Source organism: Pleuronectes platessa, chromosome 14, assembly GCF_947347685.1.
Source record: "Pleuronectes platessa chromosome 14, fPlePla1.1, whole genome shotgun sequence".
Lineage (NCBI taxonomy): Eukaryota > Metazoa > Chordata > Actinopteri > Pleuronectiformes > Pleuronectidae > Pleuronectes > Pleuronectes platessa.
The window spans coordinates 12,451,772-12,472,130 of record NC_070639.1 but is presented as its reverse complement, the minus strand read 5'-3'; the positions used below and the strand labels follow the sequence as shown (position 1 = coordinate 12,472,130).

The following is a 20,359-nucleotide window of genomic DNA, read 5'->3' as shown; positions in this document are numbered from 1 at the left end:
TAAAATGAAGTCCCTGTTTTATTCTTCAGAACATGAATATCTACATAAGCAGCAACGTGATTAACATCAATGAATCAAGCCAATTTTATTTGTATAGCCCATATTCAGAAGTCAAAATTTGTCTCATAAGGTGTGATATCCTCTGTCCTTAACCCTCAAAAACCCACGACAATGAGATGCCACAGTCCACCATCACGATCCATGATCCGCCATCACTATCTCTGATTCTCGATGCTTCATCATGATCTATGGTCCATGATGATCCAACATGCAATATAAGGTATGTCACAGAGCAGGTGGAAAAGAATGATTCTCAACCCCTAATTTCATAAAAGCAAACCTTTACAATATTGTGCATGGTCTGGTTGAGATCAAGGGGCTTTTTTTTTATCTAAAAAAGACTTTGCAACACCTGCAGTGCTGCTCTTTTCATTATTATAAGATAGTTCTACACATGTATGCAGGTATACATAAAAAAAAAACGAGGAGCAGAGGAGCGGTCACAATAACTGAACAGCAGATGTTGTATCAGTTCAGTAACATTGGTTTTGTAAACGTTTATGGCTCCTCAGGTGATTCTTCCTGTGGCCAATGAGAAAACTTTCCTACCGAGTTAAAGAGACTTTTCCAACTACAGCATCTCTTTTGAGGTTTTTCTTGCACTTTCTAAAACGGTCTGCACACAACCTAAAAAGAAATATGTCCTTTCTGTGTAAACTGTGAAATAATTGGTGATTTACAACAATCATGTCTTCCAGCTTACTCGTTATCTAAGCTGCAGTTATTGACTGTAAGATAACAATGCAGTGTGGCCAAGCACCACAGGGCAATGTTCAGTTCTAAAATAAAATCCTCTGTCCATTTAAATTATCGATTAAAAATCTAATTTGAAAACCGTACATGAAATATTTGTTTTCTTTAATTACTACAGGTAACTCGTTGAAACAAGTGCAGTGTCACAGTCTGCTTCTCAGCTCCCCTCGGACCTCGTCTCCCGCCTGTGCTCATGGTCCTTACAACACGTTATGTATGAACACGTTATGAGCAAGTTATGAACATGTTATGAACATGTTATGAACCTCCCCTCAGCTCCTCAGACCTGCCGTGCTCCTTTCACCCATCCGGCGTCCTCAGTCCTTCACCTCTGTTCCCATTCTCCTCCTGTGATCTGCCCTTTTCTCACACCTTTTTCCACCCTCCTCTGCTACCTTCTTGTGCATGTTGCTTCCTGTTCTCTGTTCCTGTCATCTCGCCTGCCTGGTCACCCATTCACCTGTAAGGCTGTTCATTCACTTCAAAAGGAACTGCACCAGTAAAACATACTGCATATAAACAAATTGTGATTAGTGAATATGGGCTATACAAGTATAGTTTGATTGATTGAGTGATTGATAAACATGTTCTGTATTTTCTGCAATAACAGCCGCCTACATATATCTACCCACAGACGGAATTAGCTGTTATTGATATATCAGTAAAGCTAATATGGGGCCAATAACAACGCTGCAAAGTATTGATCAGGCTTGATCCAAAGAAAAGGGTGGAGACTGAACTTAATGCCTTCTCCTCAAACAATGTCAATATTCCATCAAGCTGTTTGTTTGGAGCTACATTGGTATGAATCATGTTAGAAATCGGTTTTCATTCTAAATATTCTGCACTTCCTAAATTAATTAAAGCAGCATCCAGTTGCACAGTTGGACACACACACACACACACACACACACACACACACACACACACACACTTCCTTGATTCAAAAAACACAAATCTATGTTATTTTAAATGAAGAACTTGCCCTATTCAAGGCAAACAGTATCAGCCGGACATATGGCTGCATCTTTTCTTACTCTGCATCACTTCATGCTTTACTTGTTTTGAGAGCTGTCCACTCAAATATCACTATTTGTTGCAGAAGACGACAATGTCCTAATCTGGCATCCCCCTAGGCACAGTTGTAAACTTTACATTTGGGAAGTGTGTGAAAGTGGTTATTACAGATTTGCTCTGAACCAATTTGACAGTGAGTCTGGAAGCCAGAGGGAGCACAGCGGTGAGGGGAGAATGCTATTTGCCAATCAACACACACAGATGTTAAACTGGTTTGGCAGATGGAACCTACATGGCGCAACTTTCATCTTATTAAAGGGAAAGTTATGAAAATGCCAACCTGTGAATAATACATTTTACATGTAAAATGATAAAAGGTGTGCAAAGTGAAACACAAGATATAGAAGCAGCAGGAGGAGGTCAGCTTATACACTTCAATTAAGTCACTCAGTATATTCCTCCATAGAAGATAATGAGACAGTGCAATTATGCATGGGCTGAACCATTATCCAAGCTCCCCATCAGATTGCGATACTGCAGGGTTTATACAATTAAGGCAGCGTGGGATGTAAAACCAGCCCTAAAACGTGCTTAAATATCCTGTAAGGTTTCAGTATACGGCGAACATCATTTATTTTAATAAAGATATACTAAAGTCTCTAATGACTTCTGCTGTTGCAACATCATTTAATGCTTTTAAAATACTGATACATTTTCCTATTACATTAAATTCCCTACAAAAGCAGAGCTGCAGCAGTGCTGTGCTGGGAGCTCACTGTGATGCTAGCGTTGTATTTCATTACTAATTCAGCTGTAGCCATCTCACGCATTAGTGTGATGCTAATGCAATGTGAAACATACTCAAAACAAGGGGAAAGAAAGAGGAATTCCTGATTTGCTATGAACAAAGGATGGAATTTAGGGATGGCATTTTGACAGAGCTCCAATGGAGAAAGAAAAAAACATATGATGGATAAAAAGAACTGCAGACGTTTGCTTCAGTGGAAACTTAACTATAAAATAAAGGCACAGCAAGATTTGTGCTTTCATGTTCCATCTTTTCCACCCTTCGGGGCCTCGTAGCTGCAATAACAGAACAAGTCAGTGTGTGTGCTTGTCACAGCCCTTCTGCTACATCCATTTAAAGTGTGCTGATGGACAAACACATGCTCTGCGTGTATTTCTGTTGACATTAATAAGTCAAATAAATAATCATTAAGAAACAGATCCCTGGATCAGATAAAGATGTAACACCACAACTACGTCTTTGACACATTAGATTCGTACAATACACCATACAAAGTTGTTATTCTTGGTGGTGTAACATCAGGACCCTGGCCCTTTGGAAGATACTGCCTTGGGAAAACTGGACGATGCTGAGAGACAGCCTATGCTCCAGCAAGAAACTGAGCACTGAGACTGTGTTTAAGGGGAAATGTGCAATTTTTCTATAAAAAATACATTCAGACAGGACAAAGAATAAAACCATCTGTCACTGTATAAGATGTTTGTGAAATAGTCAGTTTCCAAAAACTATTATGTAAGAGGTAACGACAGATGTGACTGCAGAGCAGGAGCTAAATCCAAACCCTGAGGACAATATGTGATGTGGATATCATCCCAGGTAATGGTGCTTATCTTTTCAAAAGTGCGTATTGTTTTTCATTGTGTTTCATTATATACTGTGTCGTCACAGAATATTGTTGACAACAAAACTCTGATTCAAATGTAAAATTAATCAACAACGACCATCTCCAGAACCAACTCTATAAAGACACTGTCTCAACTGGTTTCATATTTTTTCTGACTATGGCATTATCAGTTTTCAGGAAAAAAACGTGTACCAAACCTTTTGCATGTCCCCAACTGGGCAGCTATATTGAATGTATAAATAAATACAGACTAAAGTAATGCCACATAATCAATACGCACTTGAATTATTAACCATGACTTTTCTGAAAAGAAAATATATCACTCCTCAGCCTACAGCCTACAGTGCTGTCCTGTCGGTGCCAATTTGGGAACATATTTTGAAATACTCACTTTGAGTTGTTCATTTGTTCTATTATTATTAATATAAACTATGATATGATAACCTTTTCTAATTGGGTTTATTCCATTATTATATTCTGTTTTTGAGCCATGCAGCCATAGCATCTGTTAATGTGAAACTGGATACAGAATAAAAGCTTCAATAGATTATTGAGGAAAACATACAATCTAGTAATAATTCGAACTTCCTGGGCTAAACATTGGAAAGCATCTACATTTATGACAAACGTGAAACCGAAATTGTAGAAAGAAACAATCATATTCAACTCATAATCCACTGCAATGACAGAAATCTTCCATAATATGTTCCATAAGCAGGCCTCAATGCAACTTACAATATGCAAATGGCCTTAATGTGAGAAAAGTCCCCTTTTCACTCAGAGAAGTCCATCTTTACTTTAATATACCTACTGTTGCAAAAATGTGCGTAAAAGAACAGGGACAGCAATAAAATGTGACAGTTCTGATATACTTGTGCACCACTAACAGTGTCAATAAGTATTCCCTTTAAAAAAAAATTAACAGAGCACCATCTTTGAAATGCCACACATGAATCACGAAGAATCTGAGCATTTACTTCAGCTCTCTGCTCCTCACTTCTCTGTGCTGCAACAATAACAAGACGACAAGAGTCTGAAGCCCCCCTAGCAGCTCTGCAAGGCTGCACCACTGCACCTATAGTGCTAATGTCAGCAGAACAACATGCTTACAATGATATTTCTTACATGCTGATGGTGAGCAGGTAATGTTGACCATGTTCACTGTCTATGTTTGGTGCGTTAAGACTTGCAAATCATTTTCTATAGATGGAAATGTGGCTAATAAACCACCTAGTAGTCGAAAACTTCACATTAACCTAATGGTGGCGCCAGAGGAAAAGTCAGGCAATCAATAGAGTGATTCTAAGGGGACCATGAAGGTCTGAACCAGATTTTGAGCCAATCAACAAGGCAGATGTGGAGCTATTTCACCACCATTGCTATCCCTATATCCCTGCTGTATGAGGATAAAAGCTGTAACCAAGTTATCATTTTTGCAATTGAACCAAGTGAAAATATAGTTATTTGTGATTAAGGAAAGTTTGATACAAAGTCCAAATATAATCCTTATCCTCTTTTTCATTTGCTATCCCATTACATGAAAAAGTGTAAACATGAAACTTCATCAATCTTTCCCTCTGCTGTCTGTTTGACAAAAAAAACCTACGTGACAGATTACAATGAAACTTTGTTAGAGGATCAGGTATGTGTCAGGTAAGAATCTACTTATAATTTTGGTGTGGATCTCAAACAGGGTTGGATCTAGGAATTTTTCTTGAAAAAAGATGTTTAAACAATTGAGAGACTGCTGTTTGGAATATGTTGAAACACCAATTAAATGATTTTTGGGAGCAAATTTTTTTGTTTTTTTTTCAACATATTCCGTGATTTTTCCGAGAGCTTATTCATGGATCTTGATGGAAAAAATAATCTGCCTTGTCGATGGGACTGCTATTTGTGATTGTGTGCAATTTGGTGCATATCCAAACAAATATATGGATCTACTCACTGTAAATGTGGTTTCATGAGGGGACCGTTGAGGATTGGTGCCATTCTGGTTTCATTAATTTATTAAAAAAGCTAAAACCCAAAAGCATTAGGATATACAACTGTTGAGCTACATTAACGATCCAGTATCATTAGCAGTCCATTTAGTGCCTCCTTGGAGGAATAATAAAGCTGATTGATTCAGACATACAAAAACTCTGGGAGGTTTCAAGACGATGGATGTTTACATGTGAGGAGAACATTTAGACTAATGCACAAGGACCACAGGTTATAATCCTGTATAAAGGCCAAGCAGGCAGCGGGATACATTATCCATCCACTGTTTTCACTCACAGCCATAATGATGAAGAAATTACCTTTTCATTATCTTCAGTGAAGAGTTGTCCACTTGAGTTCTTGTTGATGGCCTGAGCGACTCCAATGATCTCTCCGTCGCTGTTGTGAATTGGCATGCAGAGGAGCGACCTGGTTTTATAGCCTGTCAGCTTGTCGATCTCCTCACTGAACCGACGATCCTGCAATAATCCAGGATAATCCAAAAGTTAAGATTTCCCATAAATTGACCAATAACAGGGTTGAGGATTGTTCTGGAAAGTGTTGCATGTGTCAAAGTATCAGACCTGGGGTTTTGCTGAGGCAGCTGCTTGTTGTGTTTGGACAGTGAAGCAACAAAACTCTACATTTGCACTGTAATTGTCTGGACAGGTCTGCTATTGGCTTTCCTTCTTCTCTAATAAGGGCTTTGGGGCATCATTAAAGCTTTGATGAAATCTAGTATAACTTTTTTAAACTCAAGACAAAACCAGTGGAAGTGTAAAAACTTCAGGTAATAACACAGGGCCCCAACCATCTTAAGTAGTTTCCCTGAGGAACTCCTACTTGAAACTATCACTGTAAACCCTTGAAACATATTCACCGAATGGATTTTAATTTTGCCAAGACTTGTTTTGTTGAAGCTGCCTGTTGCCTTTGATGGTTTGTGTTTGTGTTTTTATTTGTCCTCCACTTTGTTATTGTTCTTTCTAAAGATGCAACATGAATAAAGTTATTATTATTATCCTGTGTCAGTGATGATTTGTGTGAACCTATAGTTCTGACTGTTGGTGGTGATTACCATGCATCAACTCATGTTGCACAGTTTGACTGATGACTGACAGTGACAGACACAACCACAGACTTGATCGGTTTTAGTCTTTATGTGACTCATGCGAATTGCACAAACTAGCACGCACGCGCACGCATGCACGAGGAGGAGCGGGCACCTGATAAGCGTCAGGGATGTTCACGGTCTCTCCGTGCTCGGCCACGTATCCAATGATCCCTTTCCCCCACGGCACCTGAACTTCGCCAGATTTCATCGAGGGCAAAACTGTGGTGCCCGCGTGCACGTCAAAGAACTTGGACACCAGTGTCTTCTTGTTGCCGGTCCCCTCCACTAAGAACAAGGAGCACCGGTCCGCGTCCACCATAATACAAACAAACACGAGGATTTTGTAGCTCAGGCTCGTTAGATCCAGGTCGTTGGATATGTCCTTTACGAGCTCCAGGAAAAACTCCCTCTCGTTGTGTTCTTTGAGGTAATACTTGAAATCCACGGCTGTGGACGGGTACTGGGGGATGTTAACTCTGGACTCCAGCAGTGCGCTCAGGATGTGCGCAGTGGTCGGGGGCAAGGAGCTCGCCTTCCTCAGCAGAGCTCTCCTCCTCATGCTTGTCAGCGGCTCCTGGGCCCTGGAGTTGACGTGCTCGTCGTAGGTCCTGTTCACGTTCATGGCCTTGGACCTGGCGAAAGTTTTGCGCAGCTCTTTCTGCGAGGCTCTCCGCTTCAGGCCGTCGCATTTGCTCGCCCAGCTGCTGTCCTTACCCACGCCGCTCTTGTCCTCCCGCGTGTCGGCGCCAGGAGCCGCCGCCGCCACCGCCACCGGACTTTTGCCCGCCTGGTGGTGGTTCTTGAGCCATTTCTCCACCATGCTATAATTCCCCTTTCTGTTCAGGTATTCCTCGAATAACTCGGGATGCGAGTCCAAGAAACTTTCCACGTCGGAGAACACCATATTCGGCACTGCCATGTCTCTTCCTCTGGTGGCCCTCAGTGTACCAAACCCACGAAGGCGCGCAGAGAAATCGCATCTATCAGGCTTTTACTGGGGGTTAAAGTGGTGAAACTGTTTGAATGCCACAACTTCCGAGACGCAGACGCTGAGAACGCCCCCGGAGCTCCGGCTGCATGTCCAGTTTCCACTCTGTGGGGAGAAGGACGGAGAATCCCTTTGCGCACCAGCAGCGCAGCCCTCCACAGCATCTCCACCCCGTGCGCTTAATTCAAAAGAGTCCAATCCCATCTAGTAAAATTAAAAAAACGGAAACATGGAAGCAAATTCATGCTCGTGTAGTGCAAGGGAGAGAAAAAAATCCAACACAGAGCCACTACCGAGCATCACCGTCGTTGGGGTCTTCTTGTGCGCAAATGACGCTGGCTGTGGTTGGCTCTGTCCCGCTGACGCTCGCCTCGTCACACAGACAGGAGCTCAGACTCGCCTCAGCAGCAGCCTGTGGCCATCTGAACCGCTTGCCCTCCTCACAGAGGCGCTCCGAGTGTGATGATGACGAAGATGATGATGATGATGATGGTGATGATGATAACTGGGGTAAATCCATCCATCATCTTCTCACCATGCACAACATCACATGTTTAATGTAAAATATACCTCGAAATAGTGGATTAGTGGTGGATGTGTTTGCTATTTGATTATTATTACACTCAGCTATAATCCAATGGTATTCCTTCATGACAGCTTGAGACCCAAGGTGGCTGCATTATAATTTAACGACAATATGCTTCTGTGTCGTCCACATAATGGATTCCTATGAGGGCTTTGGTGACGGTGGTGCAGAGCTGACAAGTGTATTCAAAGTGAGCGACTGTCGCCTGAGCAAGCCTGTGTTTCACAGCATGAATAATAGATTGATGCAACCCGACATTGCGTTTATCTCACATCTCAGCCCAACTTTGGGGGAAACGTGGGAATCTGCAGAGGTCTGTGTTGTCTAGTTGTGTAACAGCGACGGTTGTTGGCGGAGGGAGGACTTCAGGAAATCAAATTCCTTCAGATGCGATTAGTGAACATGTGCGGGGTCTGGACGCTAGAGGGAGCAACACTCCACAACTTGGAATAGAAAGATAGACGCTCAGGTCAACTCTGCAGTCTTTATTAGTAACCTACAATAGATATTTACTCTAAGCATCTCATGACACGAAGAGAAATTCAAACCGTCTTTTATCAGCTTGACCCAACAAATTCACCCGTAAACTGTCACATCAGCAACGAGTATTACCTGCTCTAACTTGGTTTGAAACCAAACAACCTTAAAGTATCACCTTTAAAATACAAGTGTAACATGTATGACTCATGCGCCATTTTACAAAATCAAACCCCTTTTTATTGAAGCTACAGTCTTCTAGTTGCTACATTTAAAGGATTTGGTGGCCGACAGAGCTCAACGCACTGCAAATGACAAAAATGCATGCAAATAGAAAAAACATGTGCAAACTAAGAAAACAACTTCCGTCAATTTGATGTCACATGCAGTGCAAGAAGTCACACCCCATTCAGAGACATAAACGAGCTGCAAGACGCAAAAATAACCCCGGAATGGTTTTCAGGGGACCCGAAAAAGTGATGAAACTGAATGTAGTTCAGTGCTTTGTGATGAGATTAAAGTCTGCTGCTCATCAGTGGTGATGGAACTTCCCATAGCATTGAACTCCAGCCAGGTTCATCCCTTTTTTTGGGTAGACTGGAAACATTTCAGATGTCGTTTGCACTTAATTTGTACGTGTTTTTTTTCTATCTGCATGTGTTGAGCTCTATGGGCCCCTGTAATTAAGGGAGATGAATCTCTCCTCTGTAGAAGAACCACACGTGTACAGTTAGGACTGTCTCTCTGTGTGTATGTCACATGATACATAATAAAGAAGCATCAAGTCACACCAGTAGTAGTATTGCACAGCCTGTCATATATCACGTAGCATTTTAGCTCGATTCACAAATCTACTACATAACCCAGGTATAGGAATAAATAAGGGCGGGAAATACTTTAAAAGCGGCCATTATCCCACAGAGCATGCATTCAGTCTGTTATATATATGGACTTTTAGGGACATGATCTCTGAGACACATTCCAACAAACTTTTAGTCTTACTTTTATTCAACTTGAATATTCAAAATGGACACACTAAAAGACTGTAGAGGAAATCCAAAACAGACAGGCATTATTATTCTTGAAACAAATATTAAGACCAACTTCAGTACAATCTATGAAACTATGTAGGAAAAACTAGATGACAGTAAATCAGCGAACTTGATGCATAGCGTTCAGTCCCTACATTCAGAATACAACAGTATATGGTTTGATAATTTATGTTAGAAAAGGAACCTGTTAAAACCAGGGGATATAGTTTGCTCCACGTCAGCTGAGGATCATTATCAGAGAACAGAGGTACAATGGTGACAAAGATTGGCCACGAGTGCCAACATCTCTCAGACTGCTGGCTGCTCTCCCTGATTTTGAAAGAATGAAAAGTCCTGGCATCTTGAGCAGTTTGTCCTGACACAACACAGACAGCACCGTGTGACGAAGTAGAGTTCTTTATGAAGTCGCAGACTTGAGATATGCTATGAGATCGGCACGCTCATTCTTCTTTTTGATGCCGGCGAAGATCATCTTTGTTCCTGGGATGTATTTCTTGGGGTTTTCCAAATACACCATCAGGGTGTCCTCCCCCCAGACGATACCTGGAATTAAGTGAATGGACACAGAGGAGAAACATGTTTTAGCCAAACAGCACGATTTCGGCTTAAAATACCTAGAATTCACACAAACTTACATAAGGACTTACCTTTGCTTTTGTTGGCATCAGTGTAGGAGTAGCCCTCTGCCTGGCCTGTTTTGCGTCCGAACAGACCCCAAAGGTTCGGTCCAACCTTGTGCTTTCCACCATTCTCCACAGTATGGCACTGGGCACACTTCTGGACGAAAGCCTTCTTGCCTTTGTTAAGGTCTACTGGCATGCTGTCTATTCAGAGAAAAATAGGACAATTGCACTTTAATGCCTTGCTAGAATTACATTTAAAACAATCACACAATGATAAACGATTATAACAATCAACAATTCAAGGTTGCTTTCATCAATCAAATTTCTGCTTGTGTAAGACTATAAAAAGTATTGCCTCCTTCAGCCTCGGGGGGGCGCTCCAACATGCCCTGGTATTGTTACCAAACGGTTTAGTTCACATCCTTTTTAACATTTTTACATATAGAAGGAAACTTTCTTGAGTATCACTGTTCATGTATGTTTCTACTATTAAGATTAACGGGGAAACAATGAACAGTGGGCCTATTCTATACAGGCAAATCATGTTGGTATATAAGAAGAGGAAAAACCGGTTTGTGAGTTAAAAAGAGAAAGTATCATAGTGTAGCGTGAATAAAACGGAGGGATGTTTAAAGTGAAAACGAGGCTGAGATAATCACATGAAAAGAGAAAGGACCGGCTCCGGAAACACCGGCCGGCGTTAGACCACGTTGCACATGACGGAAACCGGCCAAGACGGATTGAAGTCCTATTAAAAAGACCGAAAACCTGGTGAAAACTAACAGAAGAACTGTTTTAAGAAAAATTGTATTGTCTTACCTTTTGTTTTGGGTCTTCAGGCGACTTACTGAGATAATTTAACTCCGGGAGGTGTCCTCTGCTGCCTCGGTCACGACCATAGACTGTGTGACTCACTAAAGCACGGTTTCCTATAGTAGAGGTACACCCTCTGACGTCATCGGTCAGCTGACCTGTTTCATCACGCAGTTCAGTGGAAGTTGTTGTGAAACGGCCCAATGTCAAACTACCAGCACCTCCTTTACAATGTCTGAGTATCACTCTCAACCGGATTCACAGGACTGATCTCGAGTCAGTGCATAGAAACATTGAACAACTCATTAAACGTATATTGTTGGAAGGTTCTTATGAAAGGCTGGGGAGGACGAAGTACTCAAACACTTTACTTCAGTGAAAGTACAAATATAGGCAGATAGAATGACCCTAGAGCACATACCTCCACGAGGCCAAACCGTCCCCTTATGAAACCACCACAGATTTGCACCAACTTCTCCCACACACATAAATATCAGTTCCCTAAATATGTTGGATTTATTTCTTTCATTAAGAACCATGAATTATTTCCAGTCCCTGTAAACACAGGGAATCTTTTCTTTTCACTACATATTTTATCACTGTGTAAAACACTGACACAATGTTTGACTATTTTGGTCCTGAGTTTCATACATCTCCTGTAATGACACGGTGAAAAGCAAAGATCTGGTCAAATTGGGACGGCATGGGAGGGGGGGGGGGGGGGGGGGGGGGGTCTGTGGTCTAGTTTGTGTCAGCTAAGGAGTCCTCAAAGAAAACCACACCGCTAATCAATGAAAATGTTACAAAAGGCCCTATCTGGCTCTGACAAAGTAATTAATGCTCCAACCCTCCACTCAATTCATGGAAATCATTTGAGTGGTTTTTGTATAATCCTGCTAAAAAAACAAAGTAAAACTAACTAATGCAGACAGGTTATGTACTCAAGTAAATTAAAAATCACCACAGTAAAGTATAAACAGTCAAACTAAGTATACACTTGCTCCTACATACAGTATACTTGCCGAGTGTCTCCTATGCAATTGTCTACCAAATCATTATCATTGAGTCTTATTATGGTAGTGGCCTTTTCCAAATCCATTTGAGGTGTTTCTATACATGTGACGGCTGCAGACTCTCAAAATGACTCATCCTCATCTTCCTGGTACCTGTTTTAAAATGGGATCATTGACACATAACAATGTAACACCAAAAACACAACAGTTGTCGCTGACCCATCTTAGGTCACACGTTACCAAACGGAAGCATATGCACAAATTAAACAGTGTGATGTGATTCACGTCACAGTTTTACATTGTAACATATTTTGTATTTCCCATTATGAGATATTAAAAAACGATCTTTCAGATGTGACTTTATTTAAATGACATTGGCTGATTATTCATCTCACTACCAACAGCACAGTAAACAGCACAGAGTGTGTTGTGTCATCCTGCAGGAGCCGACAACAGCAAAAGTATTGTCACCAAAAGTAAACCTACAGACTTGTTATTCATGCTCTGTCTATTGCCTTCCCACACACTCGGCCTCACTGATTCCTGCCCACACAGGATTCATGCAGTTCACCCTCCTCTCCTACAATAGAACGCCATAACATGGAAACGGTCAGTCGTGACCAGGACTATTCTGGTAACAACGAGCTTCTGGGCAGGGGAGGGGAAAGCTCAAATGGGTGCATGTCAAGAGTTCAGAGCGCCAACCGTGAAATCTGATATCCAACCGTTTTTGAGACTGGCACAGACAGATGAGAAGAGTTTATTGCCCGGCTTGCCCCCAGGCGACTTCTCAAGTTACTGTTACACATAAAACCCTTTCTCCGTAAACTGCACAGGTTTCCAAGGATAAAATGGCGCTGCAGCATAAAAAGTTACTTTAACCAGCTCAATGTATTTAAAGGCCTTACCCCCCCACACATGTATTTCCATTTACTCTCTTAAACCTTAACACAGGCCGATGTTTTGTGTGACCGAACACTATATCCTAATAAGAATAGGAGTGTAAAAGTTTCTGCCCCAAAAAGTGAAACTCAAACAACATCATGAAAGGACATCTTACCAAGCAACACAAGATTGGGTGACACATAAGTGTGTGTGGGCTCTGGAGCCTGGAAAATGTAAGTACTCATAAATGCATGAATGTCCCTTTTCATCATGTGAATGGTCATTCATTATTATTTATTTGATACATTACTGGTGAATTGATATGTAATCAGCATTTGTTGTCATTTTATCATGTTTTACAGGCTTTTCACTGAATTACAGGATAATCAATAACTGAATTATGTTGGAAATATTCAGTCAATCCCGCTGACCTCAAGGTACAACATCACATCATGTGCAGCAATGTGCACGTCCACGTCGTCTCTCTGCATCACGGGATCGCACAGAGCGCTTGTTTGCAGCTCATTAACTCTAAGGATATGTTGGTGAGAGCCGTTGCCAGGCAACCATACAGTCTATGGTTACACATGGCATAGATAAAACGAAAAGGTTAAAGCAGCAAAAAGCCTTGGATTTTTGTACAGAAAACGTTCACATTCCCTCTTGTCCCTAAGTATAGTAGTGTGCCTGCAGTGGCAGCATTGCACCATGTTTGACCTCAGAGCTGCTTATGTAATCTGTGACGTATGGAGGGCTGAGGTCACCACGGGAGGTATCATATTCTGTGCCATAAAACTTCCTGATAAGGAATTTCAAGTATTGGTCTGATAAGCACAATACCTGGAGGTAAAGGCAGATTTCTAGGGATATTCACATGGCCAGATTACCCCTGGGGGGAAAATATTAATTATCAACCCCCATTTCAACATTGGCTAATCAAATTGGGTATGAAAAATCCATATTCACTAATAACAATTTCCTGCTCAGGGTTAAACAAATATGTACAAGATGTGTCCTCACGCTTGACTATAGGGTGAGGGAAAACAGGGGGGCACCCTGAAACTGACCAGTGCTCATGAGCTCATTAGTTGATTAATCAATTGGTCAACCGACAGACAATTAATTTGGACAACTATTCATGATAAGCAATTTGCTGCTAAAATGTCACTGGTTCCATCTTTACAATTGTGAATATTTCTGCAGTTTTCCATGATTGTTAAAATTCAATATTTTGTAAGTCAGTCAAAATGATAGAGTTTTATTGACTGAACAATCAGTTGGTGAACCTAAATGTCCGCTAGTGGAAGCACAAACACGTGTGCCCTTGGGCGATCAACATGATCCAACCCCAGACAAAGGTATCAGAGGACATTTAGGATAAAACATGGTTTAAATGACGTCGTTTTGAGTCTAATATGAATGTAGGGCCTTACAGACAATTCGGTGACACCACAGGAGTGGTAAGGAGAATTGGTCCCCCAGTTACTTCAATTGTATTGAACACTGTTTATCCCTGAAAGTCCAGTAGTGTTTTGTGGACTCAAACCAGTTCACCCACCAGCTCCATCGGCAGAGTGGTGAGGAGACAATGAGTGAATTTCCATTTCCCGGTGAACTCTCCCTTTAAGACGCTGCGCAGCCTCCGTTGAGCAGCCGATCCCCTTTTGGCACCGGAGTGTGTCCGCTCCGAGTCCGAGCAGCTCGTGCACATCCGGCTCCACGTTTTGCGCCCAGCCGCCGGCCGCCTGCCTCGGATCCACTCCGGTGATTAGTTCCCGCTCAAGCCGATCTTGCTGCAGGGAGGAGCGAGCGGAGGAGGAGTGAAGCCGAGCCGAGCATCACAGCTCCGCATTCAAGGAAACACCAACACGGCACTTTTTGTATTTCCACTCTCCACCATGTTCCAGCGTCCGTGCGCCCATCGTCTCCGGTGAGAAGCGGATGCTGTTCCCCGCCGAGGCCGCTTGTCTCTGAGGAGCTGGGGAATCTCTGGCCGGCCAAAGGAAGGGAGACCCCCCCCCCCCCCTCTTCGCCCCCCACCACCACCACCTCCTCCCCAATTGTTTCCTGCGCCAAGAAGAACTGTAAAGACATGGTCATCAATCCCGCGGCTGTGGTAAGGACATACTGAGCTTTATCCCTCCTCTCTGTGTCCACACAACCTCTGCAGCTCATATAGAGGAACCCATGAGAAGAAAAGGGGGGGGGGGGCAGGGTTCATTCATTCACGTTCATATAATCCCCCCCCCCTTCCACCAGCAGTATTCGCATACGAGGACCAGTCAGACATGAGCACGTAGCCTGAGCTAGCTAGAGATGGAGACCCACACATCATCACAATTACAGGGGCATCATCCTCCTCCAGGACCCCCACCCCCCTCCTCCTCCTCCTCCTCCTCCTCCTCCTCCTCCTCCTCCTCCTTCATCTCCCAACTAACACACGCCTCCTCCAAAGAAACATGGATGCTGTATGTTGGGGGTGGGTGGCGGTGTGTGTGGGGTTGGTGTAAACCAGCCAACTCTAAATTTGAACATGTCACCATAATGCGTCACTGGCACATTTTCACGCTGTTTCGTGGCTTCTCCCACCTTCCCATTCATCCCAGCTCTCATCCCAGATCAGGAGACTATTCACGAGCACGATATCCCCCCCGTTACCCTCTGTTTCCCCACCCATCGTGTCGTCAGGGTTGAGAACCCGCTGAAAGTTGGCCAACTTCCTCTCCGTCACTCTTCTCGCCTGCTCGTGCAAACTGAAGGTCAGACGGTGACTTTGCAGAGGTTTAAAATTGCACCGATTTCACATAAATTACAGAGCCAGGCCGAAGAGGAGGACTTGGGGGGGTTTCGTCATTCGTCAATGCTCTCGTGGAATTGATCAGCAATGGGGGATTGATTTTCTGATGGGCTTTAATAATTCTTGGCCTGGCCTGAGGAGATCTCCGGCTGCAGGTGTCCTCGTCCCATTAGACGAGCTTTGAAAGTGAGAGGAGATCAAGCCGAGGCCAACTTTCCTGTGATGCTCTAGATTCACCCCTGTCTTTTTACCCCCACAGGTTTTTGATATTGGCAGTGAGGAGTATCGCACTCAATTGGGGATTTTACTCATTTAATTAGCTGCCATGTTCAACTAATACTACTACTACTAATAAACTAATAACTAATACATGGTTTTAAAGCCCATGACTCATCTATAACAGTCCGTTTGGTTTGAGTTAATCAGCAGCATTACACATGTTCACTCTGTTAATAGCTGGATTACTTTTGGGTTCTTTTGTTTTGCTCGGCATCATTAAAAATGTATAGACAACCGTCCACAACATGATGCCTGATAATTAGTTGCAATAGCAAAATGATTCTTTCTGTTATGTTTTGGTGAGAGCCTGACCAATATGGCGATACTAATATTAGGGAGTAATATATGTCCTAAACAGATATACTGGCTATTATATATTCCCAGAATGTCTTTATCGAACCCTTATGATGAAGAAATGTAATTGAGGCTTCATATTTTACAGTCTACCCTTAAACTTTATTATAAATAGCTAAATATAAAGAAAACAAACACATATAGATAGAATTTGAATTAAGAAAATAAACATAATTGTTTGTATAATTCTAAACATGAATGCACACCTTTTCTGTATTGTTTATTATGTAAAAACAAAAGTTTTCTTTTGACACACGTGAGTAAAACATACCCCGATGTTTGTGAAAGGCTCAAATTGGCAGATTACACTGTAAAACTAATACATTTAGTACAAACTCAAACTCGTCTATGCCATTTAACAAAGTGAACCAAAAATCAACAGCTGAAGATTGTGTTGTCTGGACAGAAACACAAGATACAGTATAAAGTGAATGATTTAGAATAATCTGCCCACAGAATTGGTGTCAGCTTTCCCCTCCTGAGAGTTTCCAATGTGGGCCCAGGTAAGGCCGAATTAAAAAAGTCTTGCAGTGTGATACCCAGCTCTACCTCGATGATGTAATGTTTGCAGCGCAGGATAAACTGGCTCTGTCCAGTTGGTGTTGTTTAAAAAAAAAAGAAAGGGAAAAAGAGACAGGCCTATTTTAAAGAGATGTGCTCACTGCCTCCAGATGTCACGCACGAGCAGCTTGATCCATTTAGCCCGATACCGTATACCCAGGTAAATGGTGAAAACCCCGCTGTGCTGATCGATATGCATTATTAGTCAGTTGTACATCCAGACAACGGCTGTCCTCAAAGTCCCCCGTAATATAATCTTGGGACATGAGCCTGCTTTTGTTGGCCCACTTCAATTATGCAACAGAGAGGGGGGATCAGCAAACTTGCCGGTCGATAATGTGTTATTGTGGCTGCTTTGGATGTGGTGACAACACAAATATGGAGTTTTTCCTCACTCCTACTAACACACAGTCAGCATCCTGCTTCATGGTATTACATATCTGCGATTCCATTAACATTTTTGTGGTTTTCTGTGCACTAACAGCAACCAACCTCCAAATCATGCAATATGAAGTGATCATTGATTCACCATTTCCTCCTCTTACTCTTCATTTATTTATTAATGAGGCCAAAGGGGTTACATTTTCACCCCTGTCCGTTTGTTTGTTTGTTTGTGAGCAAGATTATGCAAAAGCCACTGGATGGATTACCTCAAAACTTGGTGGAGGGATGGGACACTGAAATCTTGCATATATAGATGTTGATTAAACAAAATCAGGTATCACATGTAGGGGACTGATAACTATAAGTGTGTGCAATTTGGTGCGGATCCAAATACTAATCCAGATCTTGTAGGATTTAAATGTGGGGCCATAAGGGGTCTCTTGGGCCTTTATGGAGGTATGTGATCTACTGGGTACCATTCTAGTTTGACTTCGGGTCTCGTGGTGCTGTTTGACACATCGAGTGCTTGAATCTGAAGTTTATTTTCTTCATCGTCGTGAGATCTCTTAGAGCATTGCGTACGGATAAAGGGGATTTCTTTGGTCCTTTAAACCTCTTCAGCTCCTCTTGCCTCAAACCCACATGATGACAGTTGATACTCACTGCCTTATTCGTGACACGCCATTGATCCCTCACCCTCAGAAATGTGACTTTTCACTTGCCACCACCACTGATGTCACAGCACATACAGTATTTAGCCATAAAACAGCCCTGGAGAGGAACTTTAGCCCCTTGTTAAAAGACATTCCACTGGAGGAGACTGTTACTGCTTGCAGGTGAATAAGCCAAGCTGTACGAGCTTCATTTAGATTCTCACCACTTTATAGTTGAAAGTAGAATAATTTGCCAAATTCAAACTTGATCACAGCGGCTGCAAATGTATTAGCTGAACTATAAAAAGTACTCACCAATACTACATTAAAATTGACCAGAACTTCTTGTGTTCCAGTGACACAAATATGAGAAACTAATAAACTATCTAACACTTGAGCGGCAACACTTTATTAAGATGTGTTAATAAACAATCAGAGCAATTTTGGGTTTCTCTAAAATCCCAGATTACAGAAGTATGCGATACTACCATAATCTATTTATTTGCTTAGTAGCTCTCCAAGGGAGACTTGGACAATTTACAAATATTTACATGCTGCAGAATCAGTCGACTAACACAGCAAGAACAAAATAAAGTGGATCTGCTCCATCAGGTCTCACTTGCTCTTCTCTAATAGGAACAAATAACAAAAATGATCTTTTGTTACTTTGAATTCACTACTTCAACACTAGAAATCATTCTGCAGTCATTTAATATTGATACATTATTCAACAATAGACATACTGGGTAGCTGATATGCTGCCAGTGCAGACAACACACTAGTCAAGTGAGGCCTTGTCTCCTGTTAATGGAAACTCATTGAGCTGTTTGCTCAGCTTGTTTTAAGAGTCTCCAGAGTCTAATTTAAGGAACCTAGTGTAAATCTCTGACCCTGAATCTCAATAATAATCAGGTGACAGCACCGGACAGAAGTCACAACATCTCTGACAGTTTTCATCATTCCCTTTTGGTTTCTGAAAATGCCTCTTCCTAAATGATGTTGTTTTTTGTAGAGCATGAAATGAGACAGAGAAGAGTAATGGATGTGACCGAGCTGAGGGTGCATTCTTGGGGGAAGCGAGAGACGGGAAAGGGAAGTGAACGTTTTTTTCTTGCCAAGACACTTCATGGAGGTGGAGCCACAGAACTGTGTGCCTTAAGCGGGTTTGAGGAAATTAGACAGAGGCAAGGCTCCTTTTCATAAAGAAATCTTTGTAGTGTGTAAAGCTTCAGCATAAAAAAAGAGGCTGCATGTTGCAGAAATTAATTATTTAAAATCAGTGTGAAAATTTAGATCAGTAGTAGAGCTTTTCACAGATCCTCCTTTCAACTATTGCGAGCAGTTAACTTTTTATCATTTTTATTCCCTTACCATAGATGTAAACGTACATATTGTTTTCTGTATTGATGTGTCATTATATTACTTGTGTTGCACAATTACTTTTGCAGTAAGTAAATTGATAGTGAGTGCATGTTAAGACTGCACCTCACCGAAGCAGAGAGTGTGGGGAAGTTGTTGGAGTTTTGTGGAATTTAACTCCAACTTGAGGCATTGAAAGAATTTCGTAAGAAGGGTCTTTTCCTCTGACTCTTACATACTAGTGTCATTGTTGCTTCTCACCACTGAAGGCTCGTCTTTGTCTAGATGTGGATTGAAACTCTGCAGCCGACCACAGTCGACTACCGGTTCCTCAGACTCTCAGAAAATCGGTTGGAGCATAAAGTGTGTCAAGAGAAATGATCACATCTGCTACGTGCATGAGTCTAGAGAATATTGGAGTAATCTGTCTGACTTATTACTCTAAAAAACATTTGAAAGATAGATAGAATCATCATCTAACCTAGGTTTCTCCTATATTAGATGTGATATCACGTTTTGAATATTCCATTTTAATGGTCCCAGCTTCAGTAGCACCAGCCAAGACATTTTAATGATATCACATCTGTAAAAAACGAGTTCTGCCTTCTTCAGAGTGAATGTTTAAATACTAACTTCTCCCTGGGACGTTTTTTTACAATGCATTTCATCCCAAAAAATGATCAGACCATCACACTATGTTATATTCACAATAAAACCCACATTATCATCTAATAACCACAGCGTTACAAGGGCAGTGTTTGGTTTGCCACTGGCCAGGGTGTTTGAGAAGTGTTGCAGTAGTATCCACGTGGCAGCGCCGGCCTCATCCTCCTGCTAAGAGCGCCTTAATCACGGTTACTGGATTTAGAAGATTAAGCTCATGACTAATCAAGTCCTGTGCGGACGCTCCCCCCTAACAAGGCAACTGGGTTCATGCGGAGCAATGTCGCTGCTCC

At 42.0% G+C, this 20,359-nt stretch overlaps 3 protein-coding genes across 4 annotated transcripts in view; 1 reads left to right on the top strand and 2 right to left on the bottom strand.

Annotated features, from left to right (window-relative positions):
- Positions 1 to 7,498, bottom strand: part of pde11a (phosphodiesterase 11a) — a 37,003-nt gene extending 29,505 nt beyond the window's left edge. Inside the window, exons 1-2 of the mRNA XM_053440752.1 lie at positions 6,692 to 7,498; positions 5,786 to 5,944 (exon numbers count right to left, since the gene is read on the bottom strand). Coding sequence (XP_053296727.1) covers positions 5,786 to 5,944; positions 6,692 to 7,498 — 966 coding nt within the window. The remainder of the gene's footprint in view (positions 1 to 5,785; positions 5,945 to 6,691) is intronic.
- Positions 7,499 to 9,617: 2,119 nt separating this feature from the next.
- LOC128456539 (cytochrome c) lies at positions 9,618 to 11,284 on the bottom strand. Its single transcript, XM_053440751.1, has 3 exons — positions 11,125 to 11,284; positions 10,330 to 10,506; positions 9,618 to 10,225 (listed from the first exon to the last, which is right to left on the bottom strand). Exons 2-3 carry the CDS (start codon positions 10,499 to 10,501, stop codon positions 10,080 to 10,082), a joined length of 318 nt encoding a protein of 105 aa, XP_053296726.1. The 5' UTR covers positions 10,502 to 10,506; positions 11,125 to 11,284; the 3' UTR covers positions 9,618 to 10,079.
- A 3,539-nt stretch (positions 11,285 to 14,823) lies between these two features.
- Positions 14,824 to 20,359, top strand: part of osbpl6 (oxysterol binding protein-like 6) — a 37,364-nt gene continuing 31,828 nt past the window's right edge. Inside the window, exon 1 of one of the 2 annotated variants that reach the window (XM_053440746.1) lies at positions 14,824 to 15,132. The gene's annotated coding sequence lies outside the window, so the exon portion shown is untranslated. The remainder of the gene's footprint in view (positions 15,133 to 20,359) is intronic. The other variant, XM_053440747.1, reaches the window with a different exon arrangement.

Excerpts from the sequence above, each read along its gene's own strand:
- LOC128456539 (XM_053440751.1), bottom strand. The coding sequence starts at position 10,501 with ATGCCAGTAGACCTTAACAAAGGCAAGAAGGCTTTCGTCCAGAAGTGT. Across the intron at positions 10,226-10,329 it reads TGATGCCAACAAAAGCAAAG|GTATCGTCTGGGGGGAGGAC; the intron begins GTAAGTCCTTAT and ends ACTTAATTCCAG.